Below are 24,005 nucleotides of genomic sequence, written 5' to 3' on the forward strand. Positions count from 1 at the left end.
GTTTTTTTCAGAACTTTGAAGTTGGCCGAAATCACAATGAGATTCCAGTGACTTTGTTTTCAAATGCAATTGCCATAGATTGAGACTTAGTAAGCATATCACCAGAGGAATTCAGCAATTTGCGGCAATTTTCAGCCTTTGAAAAATGCATCAATCCACGGTATTCTCATTGAAAACATGCCAACTTCCACATTTTGTACTGATTCAATCGTAATTTTTGATTATTTTAAATGGTTTAGTAAGAGAGCACTATACACCAGGGGTGCTGTTTGTTGGTCAGGAGAGGTCAGTTGATGACCTTATTTTTGCATTTAATGAGAGTTTTTTGTCATTTACAGTTTGGTTTTGTCAGTTTTGTCTGATTCAAACAAATAATGCTCCAAGAAATTGTTGAAGAACTCAACATTATTGAATAAGATAGACCTCAGGCATTATCTATGTCTGGGCAACAAAAACAAGGAAAGGAGGTAATTAGTAGATGCACAAATCAAAAGTTAAAGAGTTTGTAATTAAAACAAAACTTTTATTATGATTTATTCAAATATTTCCTCATGAATCCTTAAACTGGCAAAATATTAAAACCAAATAAGTGTACAAAAGAAAACGTTTTAAAACGTCCAGGTAATAGCCAATATTCTGTAAATTTATGGTATAGTATGGGCTACACTAAGTATTGTTCAATAAAGGTTTATGACATACACAAGAGGTATAAAATCAATCACTAGTTGTATATGTATGTATGTCCACCAATTAATCTAAAACCTGTTTAACCAACCATGGTTTGTGTCTTATTTGAGAACAATGCTACTGCACTCTAGGATGGTGTAAGTATATAAGTATCTCACAGGTCTCTAGCGTGCATAAAGGTTTAATTAGTTCCTAAATTGTAAGGAGTTGAGCAAGATATTAATTAAGATTGTGTCACCCCTATATACAATTTATTTTTCCATGTATTCATTACTTGTAATATTACTTTAAAGTGGTTACTACAGGTTAATGTTTGATGCCGGTCTTGTCACAATCAGCTGATAACATACTGGAGTACATAGGGCAAATTGGGACTTAAAAGCACTGGGAAGTTTCCAAGGAGGCCAACCAGACTGTGGGGTCAAATTCTGCATGTGGCCCTACCCCCAGTAGCACATCACTCACTATTCTTTCTGACAGGCACTGGCAGCCCGCTGAGGCCTGTCAGAGGCCCACAGCTTGGAGGAGTTTCTGAAAATGTGAGAACAAGATGTCTTTTTGCAGAGCAGAGAACCTCCAGTCACTAGTCCGTGGCACCTACCCAGACAGAAGAATACATGCAGCACAGTGGCAGCAGTCCGGGAAGGCTTGAGAGAACCTCTATAGCAGCCAATATTGACAGTGAGTGGCTTGCTTCCTTAGGCCGGCTACTCCCCGTCCTCTTTTTTCCTCCCCTCTCCATCCTCGGTTCCTAATCTCCTGCTCTCGCTCCCTCTCCACACACACACACCCACACACCTCCAAAAAAACTCCATATCTACATCAACCCCCCTGTCTTCCACACAGGTTCTCCTTCTGCTCTCTCTCTCCCCACATAGCTCTACACCTCCGATTCCCCCCTCCTCCATGCATCAGATCAGTCTGGTGAGAAGACAAATCTGGTAATGTATGGGAGCAAATGACAATTGACAATTTGCTCCCAAACACTGGAAAACAGGCCATGGTCATTCAGACAAATTGGTTAATTCCATTTGATATAACAAATTTATCTAAACAATTGTTCCATTTTCCAGTGTTTGGGAACAAATGGTTGACTGTCATATGCTCCCATACATTACTACGTTTTTGTTCCCACCAGATTGCACAGATACATTTTTAGGTGGTCACCCAGTTTTAGGCTGAAATTAGGGTGGTGTTAGGATTACGTAGCAGTTAAGAGTTTAACTATAGTTAGTGTTAGGATTAGACTGCAGTTAGGTTTAGGGTTTATTTAGGGTTCAAGTGCATTTAGTGTGTGAGTTAGGGTGCAAATTTGGTGAAGGTTAGTGAGGCTGTAGACATCTGAAACCATTAAGAGGTGGAGCACTGCAGATAGAAGTATATCTCTATAAACATTGGCGGGGCAGGGGGGCGTCAAAATTTTGCTATGGGGCCCACCATGTTCTAGTTACTCCTCTGCATGGGAGGCTAAAATACCATGTGTTCTAGCATTTAGAGGCATGTTGGGACATCTTAGTTGCCTGTGGGGTAGTCAGAGTGGCATTTGCTGTGGTATGTGGAAGCAGATGGCGTGGTAGAGTTGCAAGTGTTGTGGTATTTGGAAACAGGTTGAGTGGTTTTTATGACATTTGGAGACACATGAGGAGGTCCGAGTGGTATGTAGTGGCATTCTGCGAGGAAAATGTGCTCTCCTTCAAAAGGGCAGGGCTGAACCTGTGTTGTGCAGTGCCAGCAGCTGTTGCCATGGTGCCTCCAACACCATTGTTGGACTGGGGCATGAAAGGCCCACCATGAGAATGCAGTAGTAGACGTAGAGACCTAGGCTAGACACCAGTCATTTGTCATACTCTGCCTAGTAAATGGCCCTCTAGTAGAGTGTTCCAGTGTATTATTCGGGTGCACACTCTCGAATGAACCCATGAGGGAGTGGAAAGGAGCAGCTGGGTTTTTACTTGGTCCTTTTCATCAACTTAACTTAGCCATGAAACTCTCATCTAAGTAAATGAGATATAAATCCCTGTAGCAACAAGTCAACTTCCAGTGCAAATAATTTACTTTTGCCATTAATTCAGCAGTAGATGAAAAGCACAGTATACACTGTGGGGTATAAATGAACCTTCTGGATAGACAATAATTTCAGTTGTCTCCACTTAAATACTGTAGATTGGTGCAAAAACAGTATGTGTATTTAATGCTGCAGCAGATGTAATCGAGGCCACAACGAGTTTGGTGCTGGATGCCCTGGGGAACAGTACCGGCCATGCATATCACCTGTCACCACAGCCAGTATCTCTATTGCTGTGGGCCCACTGCTATGTATGTTATGCTAGCGATGCCCCCAGAAGCTTCTCTACACTTAAGAGCTCTACTTCACGTCTCTATGGGGGTCAATCAGATCTGATCGCTGGGCTGCTAATTTTGCTCTCCTGCGTTCAGATAGTCGCCGTCTCCAGGTGTACGCTGAGCTGCTAAAATTAGTGTTTGCAGTCCAGGACTTACTCCTGCAGTGCGATCACATCAGGCTGTTCAGGGCCGGAGCGGACGTCAGGCACACTCCCTGAAAACGCTTGGGCACGCCTGTGGTTTTCCGGACACTCCCAGTAAATGGTCAGTTACCACCCACAAACGGCCTCCTCCTGTCAATCACCTTGCGAACTCCCCTGCGGTTGGAATTTTCATACCATCCCGTCGCTGACCAGCGTTGCCCGTTGTTGATGGCCGATGAGCGTGCGCATTGTGGTGCATATGCATGCGCAGTTAGTACCTGATCGCCAGATGTGAGAAAATGCACAGCAGCGATCAGATCTGAATGACCCCCTATGTACAGTGTGGGGAAATGTCATGATGTCTCATGGACTCACAGAGCATTGCTGAGCGAGGAGCTGTTGGGGCAGGGCGACTTCATGTCATTCTCGCCATCATCTCTATTCAGTAAAGTTTACTCACTGATTTATTGGCAGGTGAACTGGTCGGGGCCAGAGGTATGCCTTAGAAAAGGTACGCTGCTGAATTATGGGCCTAATTAAGACCTAATCGCTAGGGTGCGTTTTTTGAATCCCTTCGATCAGGTAGTCACCGCCTACAGGGGGAAGGGGAAATCGCTCTGCAGGGGTGCGATCGCATGTGCAGGAGAGCTGCACAAACAGAAGTTTGTGCAGTCTCTGCACAGCTGAGGACTTACTCTTCCAGTGCGATGATCGGAGCGGACATCAGAAACACTCCCTCCAAATGCCTGGTCCCTTTTTCCAGACACTCCCCTAAAACGGTCAGTTGCAACCCACAAATGGCCTCTTCCTATCAGTCACCTTGCGATCGCCCGCACAATCGCTTTTTTCGCACCATCCCGTCACTGCCCAATGCTGCCCGGCGCTGCAAACTGTAGCGCCTGCACATTGCGGTGCATACGCATGTGCAGTTCAGACCTGATCGCTCACTGTGCGAAAATGCACAGCAGCGATCAGGTCAGAATCAGCCCCTATGTTACAGTATGTTTATATTAGAAATAAACAGTTTGGATTACTTGAAATTTGAACTTCCCCCTCCCCCCGAACTTCTGGTTTCCGAGTCAATCCGAGGCCTGGCTTGGGTTTTCCCACCATGCTTGGATTCCATTAAAATGTCCTCCATCAGGAGTCAGATTCTTGCAGGTTTTGGATTCTAAATTAGGACCTGGCAGCGAAGACACAGCCATATTTCACTCCAGTATTGCTGCTATGTGCTGTGCTCTGCTGCGTTCATCTACAAGTGGTTGTGCTGTGCTGTGTCCGTTAAGTGGCTGTGCTGTGTCCATCTACAAGTTGCTGTGCTGTGTCCATCCACAAGCTGTGTCCAGTCCAGTCTAATTCTGTCACACAGTGGTGCTGCACTGACTCCACTACACCCCACCCACTTCGTTCACATTTAAGCAGTGTGACTCTATTGTCCGGTGCCAAAAAAATAAAAAAAAAATGAAAAAGTAAAAAAAAATGTAAGTTAAAAAAGGAGGAGTGATGGTAGACTTACCATGGTTACCTCTCTTTCTCTGAGGTACACTGGTTTCTTTTCGGTCAGAAAAAAAGTACGTGCGACCATTGTCCTGAATTCACAATTTTGCTGGGTACACTAATGCAAACCTTGTATTATTATTGTGAAGTAATTTGCAGACATTAGAAAACTCTCTTCTGTGCCACAGAGGCAGAAAAATCCTGAAAAATAAGGACATTCTGTCCCTCACCTTCAGTTAGGGAGTATTGCGGTAAGAACGGAGAACCTGTTCCTTCATGCGGAAATCAATAAATTTCGCAATAACAGGTCTTGGTCTAGACTCCATAACCTGCCTATTTGGGCCAATTCTATGAGCCCTTTCTCTGTGGGGCAGAAATGACCCATCAGGGATCTCCAGTGCCGCGACAACCTCCTCAGAAAGAAACTCTGGCAACTGCGAATCTCGGATGGACTCTGGGATACCTACAATCTCAGATTAGATCTTCTATCTCTATTTTCCAAGGCATCTATTTTAGCTTGCATGGCTTGGATAAAATTTGAGTATGAATCTGAGGGGAGTTGGAGAGTTTGCACCTGATTCTCAGTATCGCTCACCCTCTGCTCTACCGTAGCAAGTCTGGATGAGTTTGCCTCTAGCTTGGCTAATGTAGTATCTAACGCTGTCTGGATTTGCTCAAGCTTTCGATCAATAAATTGTATGCTTTCAAGTTTCTAATCTATCTGGGGCATCAAGAATTTGGAAAGTTCTTGTGCCATTCTTGAGAGATGGCTGATCGAGTGGCTTATCTATGTCAGGCCTCCCCTCTGGAGGACTTCCCCGAGTTGTGTTTATTCTTACTCATTCTAGTGTTTATAGTTGATTGGTTCGATTTGCCAGACAAAGTTTTATGGACGTATTTGTCCATAACCCGCTATCCAAAAATCTACATGAATGTGTTGGAAGTGTAGCCAAGCACCCAAAATTTGTGTTCAAATAAAGTCTATGCAAGGTTGTACGTCAATAATATTAATTAAATCTGCAGAGAAGTAACAGAGCACCTCGATCAATTATAGATTTCTACCTCATATTGTCAATTGTGGCGAAGAGAGGTCAGTGCCACAACAGCGAAACAATATGGCAATAAAAACTAACAGTGGGTGTTAGAGAGAATCACTAATACGAGTTAGCAAAGGGCTGCAGACCTAAACATTATTTAACCGTCTCAGTAATATGTGTGGCATACAAATACAATGCAGTGCGTTAAAACAGTAGGTACCAACAGTATGATGAATCTTGGTCAAGTATGAAGTACTCTCAATGTGTAAAAGTAAAGGTTCTAATAGTATAATTGAGAAACACTGATAGATGTTTGCCAAAGAATATTAAACTGAAATGTAAGCGTAATAGGTTATAAAAAAAACCAAAAAAACACCCACGGTGATTTTCTAACAGGACGATTACACATACGAGTTATCAGTACACAGAAAAAAGCTGCATTCACGTTCTGAAAGCCAAGCTCCTATAAGAAAGTTAACATCAATCAGCGTTTAGTAGAAAAAAAGCTGCTGTCATGCAGTACCTCTGCTAGATGGGAGTCCTGAGTGATATTATCTAATAAAATGTATACCAGTATGAGTGGATAAAATTATCAGTATATAGAGAAAAAAAAAACGCAATTAGACAATACCACCACCAGTGGTTAATAACTAGTGCTGGCAAGGTTCTCTACAGTAAACCCAGATAACCGCAAACAGCGCAAGTACAGTGATATATGACATAAAAGTAACCTGGTATAGAATAAAATTGTGTAACATAGTAACTAAGGTTGAAAAAAGACAATTGTCCATCGAGTTCAACCTATTTGTGGTCTCCTATGCAGTCTTATTATAGGACTAGTTATTTTTATGTTAGGACTAGTTAAACTAACTATAATGCGTGCCTACGCACCATAACCCTGAATATCTTTATCCAATAGGAATTTATCTAACCCATTCTTAAAGATGTTGACTGAGTCCGCAGTTACAACTCTCTCAGACAGGGAATTCCAAACACGTATTGTCCTTACTGTGAAAAAACCTTTTTGCCTCAATGTGCGGAAACTCCTCTCCTCTAACCTAAGCAAGTGACCACGTGTTCTCTGTGCTGATCTTATAGAAAACAGGTCCCTCCAAAGCTCTGTGTATTGACCCCTTATATATTTGTAGATGTTGATCATGTCCCCTTAGTCTCTTCTTTTCCAATGTAAACATGCCTAGCATTGCAAGCCTTTCCTCGTATTCCAGCGTCTCCATGCACTTGATTAGGTTGGTCATCCGCCTCTGAACCTTTTTCAGCTCCAGGATATCCTTTTTGTAATATGGTGCCCAAAATTGCACACAGTATTCAAGTTGTGGCCTCACTAGTGATTTATATAATGGGAGTATAATACTCTCGTCCCTTGCATCAATTCCCCGTTTTATGCATGTGAATATCTTATTAGCCTTCTTTGCTGCACTCCTACTTTGGGTACTGCTGCTTAATTTGTTATCTATGTGAACCCCTTAGCACAGTACTGATAATGTCGATATTATCTTACACTATAAAGCTATACCTTTAAACACACTCTTACCATGGAGCCGTTGCGGCTGCTAGACTTACTACACACGCTACGCACTTCGCACGCTATTTGCGTACAGAGTCCCGTACCGTGTACGCACTTAGCGTACACACGCCGCGCTGGGTGTACAAAGTACGCACAACGCGCGCACACTCTTGATAAACTTTAAACCTTGTTAGTAATGCAATGCAATGATGTTATACCTTAAACCTTACGCAGCGCTGGCGGTATAAAGTACCCGCAGTGCGTACACACCTTATCAATACACTCTTAAACCTTATACAGTTAAATACACTTTAAACCTTAGCAGGGAAATGAGGACACAACACCGAGGTGTAGTTAACCGCTGGGTTCTAACACCACAGTGGATTATTTGAAAGGGGATAACAATACAAGTTATACATTACAAGGCTAACAAGATAAATCTACAACAGAATAATGGCTACAGTCAATGTACATACGTGAGAATATTCGCTTGCGCAACCTGGACCAGTCCTCCGCTCATCAGGTAGATAGCGTTCAGAGTCTTCTGACCGGCCAGGCAGCAATAGGCTTTTTATACACAACTTCCATACACAATACAATGGTTACTGTAATCCCTTTGTTCATTGGACACAGAGATGCATCTTTACATTACAGGAGAGGTCATAGGTTGATTTGAAAAGGTGGGCGATGTCTTTCCCAACTGCTCTTGTGGGTGGTCTCCTCTGGATTCCCGCCGCATACATAATATACAGTAAATACAGTTTATATCTATATTCTACTTCTGCACATAACTATACGCAGGAACATGCGATCTTTCTCTAACCAACACCGGAATGTTACCCTTAAAATACCCTACAGCTGGATACTAGACATCACCTCATAACCTTAGTCTGTCCCTTCCTATCATGCAAAGGTGAATCCCTTAGTCCTGGAATCATTTAAACTGTTGATACTTGCTGATGTGGTGCAGGGGGGCTATGTGTACAATGTGCACTATTTGGATTAAATATGTAATGTTCTGATAACCCCCTATGCACCCACAAACTCCGCCGTAAATACCCAGACCACGCGCAGGATCGCGGGAGCGATCATACGCAAATTGCGGATACGTGCACGCACGGCGGAACAAGTGCACGCGCAGCGGGCATGTGTGTGTGGTTAGTACATGATGTATGCATTACAATATTTTTCGACTTTGACAGTCTACCCTTTGGCAGTCAACAATAACTGCCACTAAACATTAAACAGAAAAATATACAATACAATATCTACAGATAATTGGATGGTAGGAGGAGAGGTGTAGGTGGGAAATGTATGACCTAGTGGGATAGTAAAAGCATGTATGCATGAATCCATGTCTGAGGGGCATGTATCATCGTGTTGTATATGTTCTAGATAAGCTTCAAGGTATTGCGAAGTATACATTAAATCCTTCTCATCCCGTATTAAGGGTCTGTAAGTGGGCCAACAAACACTACCGAGCTCTTTTCTGCTTCTTGTTCCAACAAATGGGGTGCACATTTAGTTGATGATAAATGGAGGGGGAACATATGTGAGTGCTAATATATGTGGATATCACCTGTCGACTGTGTGTCATTAACTGGAGGTTGTAGAGATGAAGATAAGACACATATCTAAAATACATTCACATAACATTTTCATAATCATTCTTGGGTGTTGATCGAAGTCTTTTCCGGATGGGTGTATTTTTGCTGAGGGGGAAACAAAGGAAAAAACGGGTGAAAGAAACGGGCCATGGAATTCATTTGCAATCCTTATAACATTGGGGGTCATTCCGAGTTGTTCGCTCGGTAAAAATCTTCGCATCGCAGCGATTTTCCGCTTAATGCGCATGCGCAATGTCCGCACTGTGACTGCGCCAAGTAAATTTGCTATGCACTCAGGAATTTTACTCACGGCTTATTCTTCGTTCTGGCGATCGTAATGTGATTGACAGGAAATGGGTGTTACTGGGCGGAAACAGGCCGTTTTATGGGCGTGTGGGAAAAAATGCTACCGTTTCCGGAAAAAACGCAGGAGTGGCCAGAGAAACGGGGGAGTGTCTGGGCGAACGCTGGGTGTGTTTGTAACGTCAAACCAGGAACGACAAGCACTGAACTGATCGCAGAAGCCGAGTAAGTCTTGAGCTACTCAGAAACTGCTACGAGGTGTGTAATCGCAATATTGCGAATACATCGTTCGCAATTTTAAGATGCTAAGATTCACTCCCAGTAGGCGGCGGCTTAGCATGAGCAAATCTGCTAAAATCCGCTTGCGAGCGAACAACTCGGAATGACCCCCATTGTCTCTATGGATGGGTCGTAAATTAAATCTGCTGCTGTAACAATGCCCCCGCTCCTTAGACTCATCAATTTTGTGCTGTGCTTGCGCCGCGTTAAAATTCGAACACACCTAAATATCAAGCCAATAATTATGACGACTCCCAGGATATAAAGGAGAAACTTTCCTACACTCATAATAACATTTTGAGCCCATTCTCCTAAACCTGAGAACCAATTGCGTGGGTTCAACCATGAGACCCAGCCGGTCAGTTCATTACTCACAGCAGTCAGGGTAAGGTTGTGTCTCCTTCGGAACTCCCACTTCAACTGCAAGATATTGTCCATCTTTTGATCGATGATCTCGGTTAGGTCATCAGTGCTGTTTGTAATATACGTGCAGCACTTCACACCATATTGAGTTGCCAAAGTGACACAGTACCCACCCGTCACGGCTGTGATATAATTGAGGACCATCCTGTGCTGGATCAGTTCCGTCTCGTAAGCTTGCAATTCCCTACCCGTATACCTGAAGGTGTCGTCATACATCTCAGTGATATTATCTATCAAGTTCGCTAGCGCATGGATGTACCTATAATTTATAATTCCTCTGGCAGTACGGGTGATCGCTAATGCGAGAAGGAATTGAATCCCGGTGGATTCGTGGATCAAATCAGAGGCTACGTGCTCTGTCCTATCTATGAGGTGTCTCTTAACGATGTGTTCATAATGAGTGTGAGTATAAGGAGCCTGAGCATTGCGGTGAACGTCTTTCATCTTATCATGGGTTATGGTCATGACCTCTGGCATCACTCTTCCAATGTAACACAATCCTTCTGAGTTTGGGGCAAGCCACTTATACGCCTTCCTCCCACATATGAAATAAGCATCATCGGGGAGAACATATGGGACAGAATATGACATTACCATATTACAAAGTTTCCAAGTGAAAAACCCAATCCCTAGTTCTCTCATCTGTTCAGTACAAGTATCAGGCTGTATGATATGCGCACAGTACCCTGGTGATACTTCTCCAACCCGCATGGTCTTACTTCCTTCAGTATACCTATACCGAAAATACCTTCCACTGTTGGCTATTTGGCGTATAAGGACAGAGTCTACGGGTAACCTATCAGCTCTATGCGAAAATGCCATGGTCTGGTTATTCCATGTCACCTCCCAATTTCCTGGTTTTCGGAGATTGGAAATGTTGAAACACACTAAGGATCTATCTACATGATACTGGTGGAGCTTCAAACTAGGGGGCCTAGAAATATTAAATTTCTTGTCCACCGGTCTCCCACCCCGTAATTCGAGTACCTCCAGCATTCTGTCTGGTTTAAGACCTTACCCACTAGTGAGTGGTAATCACTCAATGGATGACGGTCCATGTTGATATTAAGGCTGGACTGACATCTCTGGATGCACCCATCCTCAACTATGTTCTCACAATTCCTACAAATGCAATTTTCCTCAGCCAATAACCCTTCACAGTGCCTCCTAGTTTCCGGACTACCAGATCGTTTTGTGATACTCGCCTTTGCTCGATTGATGTGTTGCTCTTGGAATTCTACAAATCCGTCCTTGCCATCAGAACCCATTCCAGATCCTTTCTCGACCTCTCTGGTACTCTCACCGAAACAGACTGTTCTGGTCAACAACAAGGTTAACAGGAAAACCCGGATTGCAGTCTCTTGGGGTAAGTCCATCTTGTTAAGTGGAGAGAAAGGGAACAAGAAGGGGGAGGAAAGGAGGGTAATGGGAGATGGAGAAAAATAAAAAGAAAGGAAAAGAAAACTGGTGCGACAACCGCCTCTGGTCTTGTTGTTCTCCGCGCTCAGGTGCCGTGACAACAGTCCTGCCTCTCAGTCTTCCCAGAACAGACACTCCAGTGATACGATGTTCTCTACACTCTGCTCTTTCTCACAGGTTCTCTCTGGGTCAGCGACCTTCTTACAGTGGGACGAGTGGACCCAAGTCTCTCTTTCGGCAACCTTTAACGTTGTCATGCTGGTTAGTAAGACTTGGTACGGTCCTTCCCACCTGTCAATGAGGCAACCTGAGCGTAGAAAATTTCGAATCATTACATAATCCCCAGGTTCAATGTCATGACAATTACTGTTCGGTAGGTCAGGAATCACCAGCTTTAGATTTCTGTTTTGATTCTTCAGCTGCTGGCTCATCTTAACCAAATATTTTACAGTCACTTCGTTATTGCATTTCAAATCATCCTGGGGGTCTATCATTACATGGGGTTGTCGACCAAAAAGAATCTCAAAGGGTGATAGGTTAAGTGAGGACCTGGGAGTGGTTCTGAAGCTGTACAATACAAGTGGCAAAGATTCTGGCCACAACAATCCAGTTTCAGCCATCACTTTGCTCAACTTGTTCTTAATAGTGCTGTTTACTCTCTCCACCTTCGCACTCTCCTGTGGGCGGTACGGAGTATGCAGCTTGCTATTAATTCCCATCAGTTTGCACATAACCTGAAAGACTTCACCTGTAAAATGGGTACCCCTATCGCTTTCAATTATTCTAGGGATACCATATCTACACACAAATTCCTGCACAATTTTCTTTGCAGTGAATGTGTCACAACTGAGGGCCTGAGCGGACGGAAGGCAGCCTCAGTTGTAGGGGCTGAGATGTACCGGAACCTGGGAGGTTGTATCAGACCCCTGGACATGTAAGTAACATGAAGAGAAACCGCCCGAAGGCGTGGCCACGACAACTTGAGTAAAAGTCAATGATATTTATTTATGACAAACTCCATGCATCACAGTAGCAGTAAAAAGTAACATAAAAATCAGCAGAGAAATAATAATACAGTTCCTGGGTACTACAGGGTGGCAGGGGCCACAGAGCTCTGGTGGTATGAGACAGTTCTTATTATCTGCAAGTTGGAAAGTCCTTACCAGGCTCAACTGTAGCAATGAGGAAAGCCCAGGGTCGTACCAGCTGGTGTTCCAGGGAAAGCTGGACTGCTGTAGATAAAATGCTGCTGTGGGTACTGGTTAGAACCAGACAGGTGTTGGCACGGAGTGGATACTGGCTGGAACCAGTTAAATAATAAATAAAGCTTGAGAGCGATGCAATGTAGATGAAATGTAGAATTTGAGAGCGGAGAAATAATAATACCGGTGGAGAGTGGTAAACTGCAGAAAGGACACCGGCCCTTTAAGAGAAGCTGTACACTGCTGGAAGCTGAGCTGGAAGCAGGTGATGTTGTAGCTGGAAACAGGTGAGTCCAGAATGGATCGGAGAGTCAGGCTACACCGCAGATGGAATGCTGGTGCGGGTCTCTATAGCAGAAGTCTGGAGACAGGAGCTGGAACCTGGAAGACATTCACAGAAGAGAGACAAACTGGAACTAGGTTTGACAACCAAAGCACTGACGCCTTCCTTGCTCAGGCACAACCTATTTATACCTGCAGCAAGGAAGGCATTGGCTAGGCAATTATGCAAATTAATAATACTGACAACGGATTGGTAGGAAAGATCAGCTGGCAGAATCCAAGATGGCTGCGCCCATGCAGACACTTGGAGGGAAGTTTGGATTGTAAACCATGTGGTCTGGAAAACAGTAATGGCGGCGCCGGCCACCGGAGACGCCAGGCTGACAGATGCACATCCGACCACGCGGACACAGCGGAGGCCGCGGCTGACGTAATCGCCACTCAGAATGCAGAAGCTCAGGGACGGCGGCGGAGGCCGCGGGAGACGCCATGCCAGATGTATAAGGCGTTACTGTGACTGCGTCCAGAGAGACAGGAGAGGATGCGGGAATGTGCACATCAGGATAACAGATGGGATCCGGTCCTGGAGCGCTGAGCCAGCCTTAGGAGGCATCTGATAGGTAAGAAATGGCGTCCAGATACCCGGATCGTGACAGCATGTAGCAGTATTTGTGGCAGCAGGGAACGCTTCTACCCAATTGGAAAACACATCAATACAGACTAACACATATTTTAAATTTCTGCAGGGTGGTAACTGTATGAAATCAATCTGTATTACCTGGAAAGGGCCGTCTGTCGGCGGGATATGGGATGGTTCTGTTGGTATTGACTTTCCAATATTCTACCTCAAGCAAATAAGACATGTCATTGCTCTCTTACCCGCACGAGAAGAGAATCCTGGCGCACACCAGTAGGCTCTCACCAGTTTACACATACCCTCTTTACCCAGATGAGTCAGACCGTGTGCCGCCTCAGCTAAGCTTGGAAGATGTGCTCTGGGGGCTACTGGCTTACCCTGTGCATCTGTCCAGAGTCCTGAGGACTCCTGGCCATAGCCCTTTGACCTCCAGAATGCCTTTTCCTGTGGAGAACACAAATTTTGCATTTCACTTAATTTTTGTGTGTTGACGGTGTTGAATATCATCAGTGATGTGATATCTGTTTGTATGGGGGTGCTGGCTGCTGATTTAGCAGCTTCGTCTGCCCGGCTGTTACCAAGTGACACTGGGTCTTGACTGTAAGTGTGGGCTTTGCACTTGATAACAGCCACTCTGTCTGGTTCTTGTATCGCTGTTAGAAGCCTTTTCATATGGGATGCATGCGCTACAGGTGTGCCAGCTGCCGTCATGAAATTTCTGAGGCGCCATAGGGCCCCGAAATCATGCACTACTCCAAAGGCATACCTAGAATCTGTGTAGATATTGGCTGATTCACTCTTAGCTAATTCACATGCTCTGGTTAGGGCGACCAGCTCAGCAACTTGTGCTGAGTGCGGTGGGCCCAGGGGTTCAGCTTCTATGATACCTTTGTCATCTACGACTGCGTATCCAGTACACAGGTCTCCCGAGTCAGTCTGTCTGTGGCAACTACCGTCAGTGTAAAAAGTAAAATCTACGCCTTCCAGTGGGTTGTCACTAATGTCGGGTCTTGCAGTGAAAGTTTGGTTCAGATATTCCATACAATCATGTGTGTCAGTGTCTGTACTAAATCCTCCTTCACCATCATTCTCATCCTCCACCCTTTGTGCCTGTCCAGGCACACCTGGCAGATAAGTTGCAGGATTTAGTGCGCTGCATCTCTTTATGGTGATGTTTACAGGGGCCATTAGTGCTAATTCCCACCTTCTAAACCGTGCAGATGAGACATGTCTGGTTTGGGCAGAGTTCAGTGAGGCTGACACGGCATGAGGTGTATGGATGGTCAGGTTGTGTCCTAACACTACGTCTTCGCTTTTACTCACTAGCAAAGCTATCGCTGCAACACTTTGCGAGCAGGTGGGGAGAGACCGCGCTACGTTGTCCAACTGTGCACTGTAGTAAGCTACCGGCCTGCTGGCATCACCATGTCTCTGGGTTAGACACCTGCCGCACACCCAGCACTTTCCGTACCGTACAATTCAAAGGGTTTCCCATAATCTGGCATGCCTAATGCAGGTGCCTGTGATAGGCACTGTTTAAGTCTCTCAAATGCCAGTTCGGACTCATCTGTGTGAGAGATCCGATCTGGTTTGTTCGAGGAGACCATTTCTTGCAAAGGTAAAGCCAGTATGGAGAACCCTGGGATCCAGTTTCGGCAGTACCCACACATTCCAAGAAAAGTGCGGATTTGTTGCTGGGTTTGTGGCAGAGTCATGTCGCGAATCGCCTGTATTCTATCAGCGGTGAGGTGTCTAAGTCCTTGTGTCAAGCAATGTCCCAAATATTTTATCTTGTCCTTGGAAACCTTGTGTCCCGTATTAGAAAGGTGAAACAGAAGCTGTTTCGTGTCTTTCAAGGACGATTCGAGTGAATTACAACACAGCAGTAAGTCATCTACATACTGTATTAATACCGATCCGCTCTCAGGTTGAAAGGATTGTAAACAGTCATGCAAAGCCTGGGAGAAAATACTCGGGCTGTCAATGAAACCTTGGGGTAGGCGAGTCCAGGTGTACTGTACTCCCCTGTATGTGAATGCAAAAAGTATTGGCTGTCAGGGTGCAGAGGGACCGAAAAGAAAGCAGAACAGAGGTCAATGGCAGTGAAAAATTTTGCAGTAGGGGGAATTTGCATGAGAATGTCAGCTGGATTTGGCACTACGGGGAATTGGCTCTCAGCTATCTTGTTTATCCCACTTAGATCCTGCACTAGCCTGTAACCCCTCCCCCCACTCTTTTTCACAGGGAAGATGGGACTATTGGCAGTGCTGGACGTCCTAACTAGGATGCCCTGTTGTAGCAAGCGCTTTGACTGGGTACACTCCTAATTCCACCTCTGGCTTCAGAGGATACTGTGGGATTTTTGGAGCTATCCTACCATCTTTTACTTGCACTACTACAGGAGCTACATTTGCCATCAATCCAGTGTCTTGTCCATCTTTGGTCCAGAGGGATTCCGGTATTTGGGAGATCATTGCCTCTACCTTGGATGGACACCTGTCTATAACAGCAGAGTGTGACATTAACCTTTGTGGGGTGTCTAACATATCCTGCACTTCCTGAACGTGATTCTCGGGTATATCCAAGAAGACACCCTCAGGAGTACAATATATGACACACCTCATTTTACAAGCAGATTAGTCGGAGCCGATGCAGCCAGCAAAAAGGAATGCTTGGTCTGCAAAGGCCCTATCGTAATCTCCGCTAGTCTACTTAAAGGGTAGTGTTGCACTATTCCTGTTACTCCCATTGCTGAAATTGTTTTACCCGTGGTTTTCATACCTACCGTTGAATTTAACACTGACCTGGCCGCCCCTGTATCTACAAGAAAAGGTAGTGATCTACCAGCTACATCAACTGTGACCTCAGGTTCACTACCTAGGCTAGCAATCAACTTCACTGGCTGCAGACTACAGGTGTGGCCTAACCCCTATTGTATATTGTGACCCTCCCGCAGCACGCTGGCAGCTACAATATGTGAGGGGGGTAGCTGAGAATTTTCAGAGGTCTGCCAGTCCCTCCTAGGTGGGTACCTCCTTGTTTCCCCTGCATGTGGCTCATAACTCCTCCTATGCGATCCCTGATCCCTATTATGTGTGTTATAATGTGGTTCATATCCTGGTCTAGGGGGTAGATATACCTTATGTGTGACTTTATAATTACAGTTCCGTGCAAAATGTCCTTCCCTCTGGCAGTTATAACATACTACTACATGCGACTTACCATCAGGGGTCTGGGGTTTTGGCTGATGTGGTTTGGTTGTAAGGGCACGTATACTTACTGTCATCAGCTTATCCCCCTTTGACTCCCTGTGCTTAATGATGTTTCGATCGTGCTCGATAGCGGACTCTCTTAATGCAGCCACCAAGATACCTCTCCAGTTAGGTAGAGAGGTTTGTACCCTGGTTCTTAGTGTGTCTTTTAACCCGTCCATTAATACTGACACAGCTACCTCCCTGTGATGTACATTTTCCTTAATGTCCTCGACCCCAGTGTATCTAGCCATTTCCTGCAGTGCTCGATGGAAATATTCAGACGCCGTTTCACCTTCTTTTTGTCTTATGGAAAAGATTTTATTCCATTTGACAACAGTAGGGAAATATACTCCTAATTGCAGATTGATCTGTCGTACATTCTCCTGAGTGTATTCATCAGTGAGAGGTACTTCTACGTCTAATTTACAATCAGTAATGAATTTCGCGGGGTCAATATTGGAGGGTAAACATGCCCGTAGCACTGTTCGCCAATCTTTGTTTGTGGGTTCGGTGGCATTACCTAATTCTTTAATAAACCTCTGACATGCGGCTAGATCCTTTCTGGGATCGGGAAATTCAGACATAATTGTCCTCAATTCTGTCCGGGACCAAGGACAATGCATAGCAATGTTCCTGATGGGAGTGATTCCCTGAGCGTCAGTCTTCCCATTGGGGACTGCGATCACCCTGACAGGATTTAGTTCAATTACATCGTTTTGAGTTGACTCTACAATCTGAGGTGCTATTGTCTCTGCATAATGTACGGTACCATACTTACCTGTGGACACGACCTCACCTATCCCTCCGCTAGGGGCCTTTACTACTGTTCTTACAGGTTGGGCCGTGCCCACCTGGGTGTCTTGTATGGTGGCTGCTAGAGAGAGTGCCGATATCGTGCTGGGCTCATCTTCTTGCTCGCAGTCCTGAGGGAAGTTTAAAATGGGATACAACTTGCACGGGTTAGTATTAGTACATTTATCAACTTTACTCTTATCATATACCAGTATGCCATTGTCTGTAGCCACTTTCTCCCCTATAATATACGGTGGTGGTGGTGCGGTTGCCATCAGTTTCCTGCTAGGTTTGGAACCGGCTGCGTGAGCTAGTTCCCTCTGCATATCGCCATCTTGCTGCCATACATTTAAACAGTTTGTGTGTCTGACCCTTTGTTTTCGGGATTTTATCAGACATATCCTAACCCTTAAATTCTGCAATACCTCTGGTTTAAAACTGCCTACCTTAGGGAATGGTTCCCTATCTTCTGCAGTCATACGTTCCCATTCATTGCAAAAAACTTCAGTGTGTCATCCATGCTTCTCACATATTATGTACCTCGCTGACCCCCTGGGCCGCGAAAAGTCAACCTGAACCCTGGTTGACCGTCCCTTACTTGAGCAACTGGCCCCCATATTTTGCAGGTATTGCCTTCTCAGCTAATTCCCACAAAAAAACAAAATACTCAATATAAGGCAACAGTGAAAGTTCAACGAGTGCTTTCACCCACTCACCGCCCACGTTGGCCAATACTACCAAATACTGTCGTCAGCGAAGGCAGTACCCAACCTAGGGCCTCTATGTAACCTCTATTCACTGGAAGTATATGGGAGTGACTTACCCTTTCCAGTAAATATTGGTTGTTGAAGATTTCCTGAGTGACCAGCGAAACTCCCTTAAAACAATTTTTTTTTTACACAAATCACGCTTGCGTATGCTACACCCAGCGCTAATGATCCCACGATTTTACGCAAAGCTCGTAAAAAGGGTATCACCTTGCGCTAAGTATTGCACTCACAAACGCGCAGTCCAATCGCACAGCATATAGGTAATTGTTACTTATCCGCCTAACGACCAATGGAATCGATTTTTTCAGGCTGCGAAACCTCAGCCGGAGCGTATCAAAACGGGCCTATATGGGTTTCTCCGCTAACCCCCTGGGCTGCGGTCTCTAAACAAAAACCTCGCTGACCTTTGGTCTGCGGTACTCTAAACCTTCGCTGACCTTTGGTCTGCGATATCTACTACTTTGCTCCTTTGTACTTTAATCTATGTTAACGTGAGCAAGCTACTCTCATGCCACCAAGTCTCCACTCACCTGGTGTGGTCTCCTACGGGATCCCGAATTCCCTGGGTCCACAAAACCTTTATTGTTTGCACACTCACGTTCGTTCACTCAAATACACTTTGGTTTTTCTGTACAGAAAATTAACTTTCATTCAGATAAACAGCCTTAGTACCAGAGGTAATACAGTAAAAAAGTTTTTTTTTAAACTAAATCTTGGACACTGAGCAATTTGTGCTATTATCGCGTGGCTACCGTCCCGCGCCTAAACTAAACAATGCTATTGTGTAATTTGTACTTAGCGGCCGTACCCTTACGCACGTTGCGTAAACACGCGACCGTGCGTACGTTTTTACGTTGCGTACGCAGTCCCGTACTTTGTCCGAGACACGTGTACAAAGACCGTACGTCTGCAGTAGTACAAATCCCACACTTCTATAAATGTAAGCGATATTACCTATAATCGTTTACTTAACACAACACAGTATCTTTCTGTATAAACCTGTTTAACTAGGCCAGACTGTATTTGTGTTTTACTTTTACTTCCTTAATATCTAGTCTATGTTTTAACTAAATAGCAACAAATTTCTCAGCACAGGTCAAAATGAATCTAATAATCACTACTTATGGCAACAATGCGAGAAGGTATACAAAGTACAAAATACAGGTGTATGCTTGTGTTGTGTGCGCATTTGGCGCCAAAGTAGAAATTCACAGATTTTTAAAATAGCTTTGCGTATTACCTTACGGATCCCACCAGCATCCCTACAAACCATGCAGAGCAGATGCTTATCTTATCAGCAATTGAAAATAAGAATTTACTTACCGATAATTCTATTTCTCGTAGTCCGTAGTGGATGCTGGGAACTCCGTAAGGACCATGGGGAATAGCGGCTCCGCAGGAGACAGGGCACATCTAAAGAAAGCTTTAGGATCACCTGGTGTGCCCTGGCTCCTCCCCCTATGACCCTCCTCCAAGCCTCAGTTAGGATACTGTGCCCGGACGAGCGTACACAATAAGGAAGGATTCTGAATCCCGGGTAAGACTCATACCAGCCACACCAATCACACTGTACAACTTGTGATCTGAACCCAGTTAACAGCATGATAATAGAGAAGCCTCTATAAAAGATGGCTCACTACAACAATAACCCGAATTTTTTGGTAACAATAATTATGTACCAGTATTGCAGACAATCCGCACTTGGGATGGGCGCCCAGCATCCACTACGGACTACGAGAAATAGAATTATCGGTAAGTAAATTCTTATTTTCTCTGACGTCCTAGTGGATGCTGGGAACTCCGTAAAGACCATGGGGATTATACCAAAGCTCCCAAACGGGCGGGAGAGTGCGGATGACTCTGCAGCACCGAATGAGAGAACTCCAGGTCCTCCTCAGCCAGGGTATCAAATTTGTAGAAATTTACAAACGTATTTGCTCCTGACCAAGTAACTGCTCGGCAAAGTTGTAAAGCCGAGACCCCTCGGGCAGCTGCCCAAGATGAGCCCACCTTCATTGTGGAGTGGGCATTTTAAGATTTTTGGCTGTGGCAGGCCTGCCACAGAATGTGCAAGCTGAATTGTACTACAAATCCAACGAGCAATCGTCTGCTTAGAAGCAGGAGCACCCAGTTTGTTGGGTGCATACAGGATAAACAGCGAGTCAGATTTTCTGACTCCAGCCGTCCTGGAAACATATATTTTCAGGGCCCTGACCACGTCAAGCAACTTGGAATCCTCCAAGTCCTTAGTAGCCGCAGGTACCACAATAGGTTGCTTCATGTGAAATGCAGAAACCACCTTAGGTAGAAATTGAGGACAAGTCCTCAATTCAGCCCTGTCAGAATGAAATATTAAATAAGGGCTTTTATATGATAAAGCCGCCAGTTCTGACACACGCCTGGCTGAAGCCAGGGCTAACAGCATCGTCACCTTCTATGTGAGATATTTTAAGTCCACAGTGGTGAGTGGTTCAAACCAATGTGACTTTAGGAAACTCAACACAACATTGAGATCCCAAGGTGCCACTGGAGGCACAAAAGGAGGCTGTATATGCAGTACCCCTTTTACAAATGTCTGAACTTCAGGCACTGAAGCCAGTTCCTTTTGGAAGAAAATCGACAGGGCCGAAATTTGAACCTTAATGGACCCTAATTTTAGGCCCATAGACAGTCCTGTTTGCAGGAAATGGAGGAAACGACCCAGTTGAAATTCCTCTGTAGGGGCCTTCTTGGCCTCCCACCACGCAACATATTTTCGCCAATGCGGTGATAATGTTTTGCGGTTACGTCCTTCCTGGCCTTGACCAGGGTAGGGATGACTTCATCTGGAATGCCTTTTTCCTTCAGGATCCGGCGTTCAACCGCCAAGCCGTCAAACTCAGCCGCGGTAAGTCTTGGAACAGACAAGGCCCCTGCTGGAGCAGGTCCTTTCTTAGAGGTAGAGGCCACGGTTCGTCCGTGAGCATCTCTTGAAGTTCCGGATACCAAGTCCTTCTTGGCCAATCCGGAACCACGAGTATAGTTCTTACTCCTCTCCTTCTTATGATTCTCAGTACTTTTGGTATGAGAGGCAGAGGAGGGAACACATACACTGACTGGTACACCCACGGTGTTACCAGAGCGTCCACCGCTATTGCCTGAGGGTCCCCTGACCTGGCGCAATATCTGTCTAATTTTTTGTTTAGACGGGACGCCATTATGTCCACCTTTGGTTTTTCCCAACGGTTTACAATCAGGTGGAAGACTTCTGGGTGAAGTCCCCACTCTCCCGGGTGAAGGTCGTGTCTGCTGAGGAAGTCTGCTTCCCAGTTGTCCACTCCCGGAATGAACACTGCTGACAGTGCTATCACATAATTTTCCGCCCAGCGAAGAATCCTTGCAGCTTCTGCCATTGCCCCCCTGCTTCCCGTGCCGCCCTGTCTGTTTACGTGGGCGACTGACGTGATGTTGTCCGATTGGGTCAATACCGCCTGACCCTGAAGCAGGGGTTTCGCTTGACTTAGGGCATTGTAAATGGCCCTTAGTTCCAGAATGTTTATATGAAGAGATGTCTCCAGGCTTGACCATAAGCCCTGGAAATTCCTTCCCTGTGTGACTGCTCCCCAGCCTCGCAGGCTGGCATCCGTGGCCACCAGGACCCAGTCCCGAATGCCGAATCTGCGGCCCTCTAGAAGATGAGCACTCTGCAACCACCACAGGAGGGATACCCTTGTCCCCGGTGACAGGGTTATCCGCTGAAGCATCTGAAGATGTGACCCGGACCATTTGTCCAGTAGGTTCCACTGGAAAGTCTTGCGTGGAATCTGCCGAATGGGATTGCTTCGTAGGAAGCCACCATTTTTACCCAGAACCCTTGTGCATTGATGCACTGAGACTTGGTTCGGTTTTAGGAGGTTCCTGAGTAGCTCGGATAACTCCCTGGCTTTCTCCTCCGGGAGAAACACCTTCTTTCTGGACTGTGTCCAGGATCATCCCTAGGAACAGAAGACAAGTCGTCGGAACCAGCTGCGATTTTGGAATATTGAGAATCCAATCGTGCTGCCGCAACACTACCTGATATAGTGCTACACCGATCTCCAACTGTTCCCTGGATCTTACCCTTATCAGGGAATCGTCCAAGTAACGGATAACTAAAATTCCCTTCCTTCGAAGGAATATCATCATTACGGTCATTACTTCAGTAAAGACCCGGGGTGCCGTGGACCATCCCTACGGCAGCGTCCGAACTGATAGTGACAGTTCTGTACCATAACCTGAAATACCCTTGGTGAGAAGGGTAAATTTTGACATGAAGGTAAGCATCCTTGATGTCCCGAGACATCATGTAGTCCCCTTCTTCCAGGTTTGCAATCACTGCTCTGAGTGACTCAATTTTGAATTTGAACCTCTGTATGCAAGTGTTCAAAGATTTTAGATTTTAAATTTTAAAATCGGTCTCACCGAGCCGTCTGGCTTCGGTACCACAATAGTGTGGAATAATACCCCGTTCCCTGTTGCAGGAGGGGTACCTTGATTATCACCTGCTGGGAATACAGCTTGTGAATGGTTTCCAAAACTGCCTCCCTGTCAGCGGGAGACGTCGGTAAAACAGACCTTTGGAAACGGCGAGGGGGATACGTCTCAAATTCCAATTTGTACCCCTGAAATATTACCAGAAGGATCCAGGGGTCTACTTGCGAGTGAGCCCACTGCGCACTGAAATTCATTGAGAACGGGACCCCACCGTGCCTGAACTTGTAAAGCCCTAGCGTCATACTGAGGGCTTGGCAGAGGCGGAAAAGAGTTTCTGTTCCTTGGAACTGGCTGATCTCTGCAGCCATTTTCCTCTCCCTCTGTCACGAGCAGAAAAGAGGAACCCTTTTGTCCGCTTGCCAACCAGGCCTGCGCCTGATAATACGGCGTCTTATTTTGAGAGGCGACCTGGGGTACATCCCCTCTTTTAAGGCAATACTTCCAAATGCCGTTTGGAATCCGCATCACCTGACCACTTTACTGGTATAATTGGACAACGCACTTATACTTGATGCCAGTCGGCAAATATTCCGCTGTGCATCATGCATATATAGAAATGCATCTTTTAATTGCTCTATAGGCAATAATATACTGTCCTTATCTAGGATATCATATTTCCAGTCAGGGAATCCGACCACGCCAACCCAGCACTGCACATCCAGGCTGAGGCGATTGCTGGTCGCAGTATAACACCAGTATGTGTGTAAATACATTTTAGGATACCCTCCTGCTTTCTATCAGCAGGATCCTTAAGGGCGGCCATCTCAAGAGAGGGTAGAGCCCTTGTTCTTACAAGCGTGTGAGCGCCTTATCCCCCCTAGGGGGTGTTTCCCAACGCACCCTAACCTCTGGCGGGAAAAGGTATACTGCCAATAACTTTTTAGAAATTATCAATTGTTATCGGGGGGAAACCCACGCATTTTATTTCTCAGATTCAGGAAAACTACAGGAAGTTTTTCCTCACCAACATAATACCCCTTTTTTTTTGGTGGTATTCATATTATCAGAAAAGTGTAAACTTTTTTCATTGCCTCAATCATGCAATGTGTGGCCCTATTTGGAAATCACGGTTGTCTCTTCACCGTCGACACAGGAGTCAGTATCCGTGTCGGCGTCTGTATCTGAGGTAACGGGCGCTTTAGAGCCCCTATATGAGACGTCTGGACATGCACAAGCTGAGTAGCCGGCTGTCTCATGTCAACCACTGTCTTTTATACAAAGCTGACACTGTCACGCAATTTCCACAGTACATCCACTCAGGTGTCGACCCCCCAGGGGGTGACAACACTATTA

The 24,005-nt window shown here is 45.4% G+C and overlaps 1 protein-coding gene across 1 annotated transcript in view; it reads right to left on the bottom strand.

Annotated features, from left to right (window-relative positions):
- Positions 1 to 7,581: 7,581 nt before the first annotated feature.
- The window catches only part of LOC134927356 (syncytin-2-like), a 92,830-nt gene continuing 76,406 nt past the window's right edge, over positions 7,582 to 24,005 (bottom strand). The window contains exon 3 of the mRNA XM_063921689.1: positions 7,582 to 11,570. Within this exon, the coding sequence (XP_063777759.1) occupies positions 9,494 to 10,840 (1,347 nt within the window). The 5' untranslated portion in view covers positions 10,841 to 11,570 and the 3' untranslated portion in view covers positions 7,582 to 9,493. The remainder of the gene's footprint in view (positions 11,571 to 24,005) is intronic.

Source organism: Pseudophryne corroboree, chromosome 5 (assembly GCF_028390025.1).
Source record: "Pseudophryne corroboree isolate aPseCor3 chromosome 5, aPseCor3.hap2, whole genome shotgun sequence".
Classification (NCBI taxonomy): Eukaryota; Metazoa; Chordata; class Amphibia; order Anura; family Myobatrachidae; genus Pseudophryne; species Pseudophryne corroboree.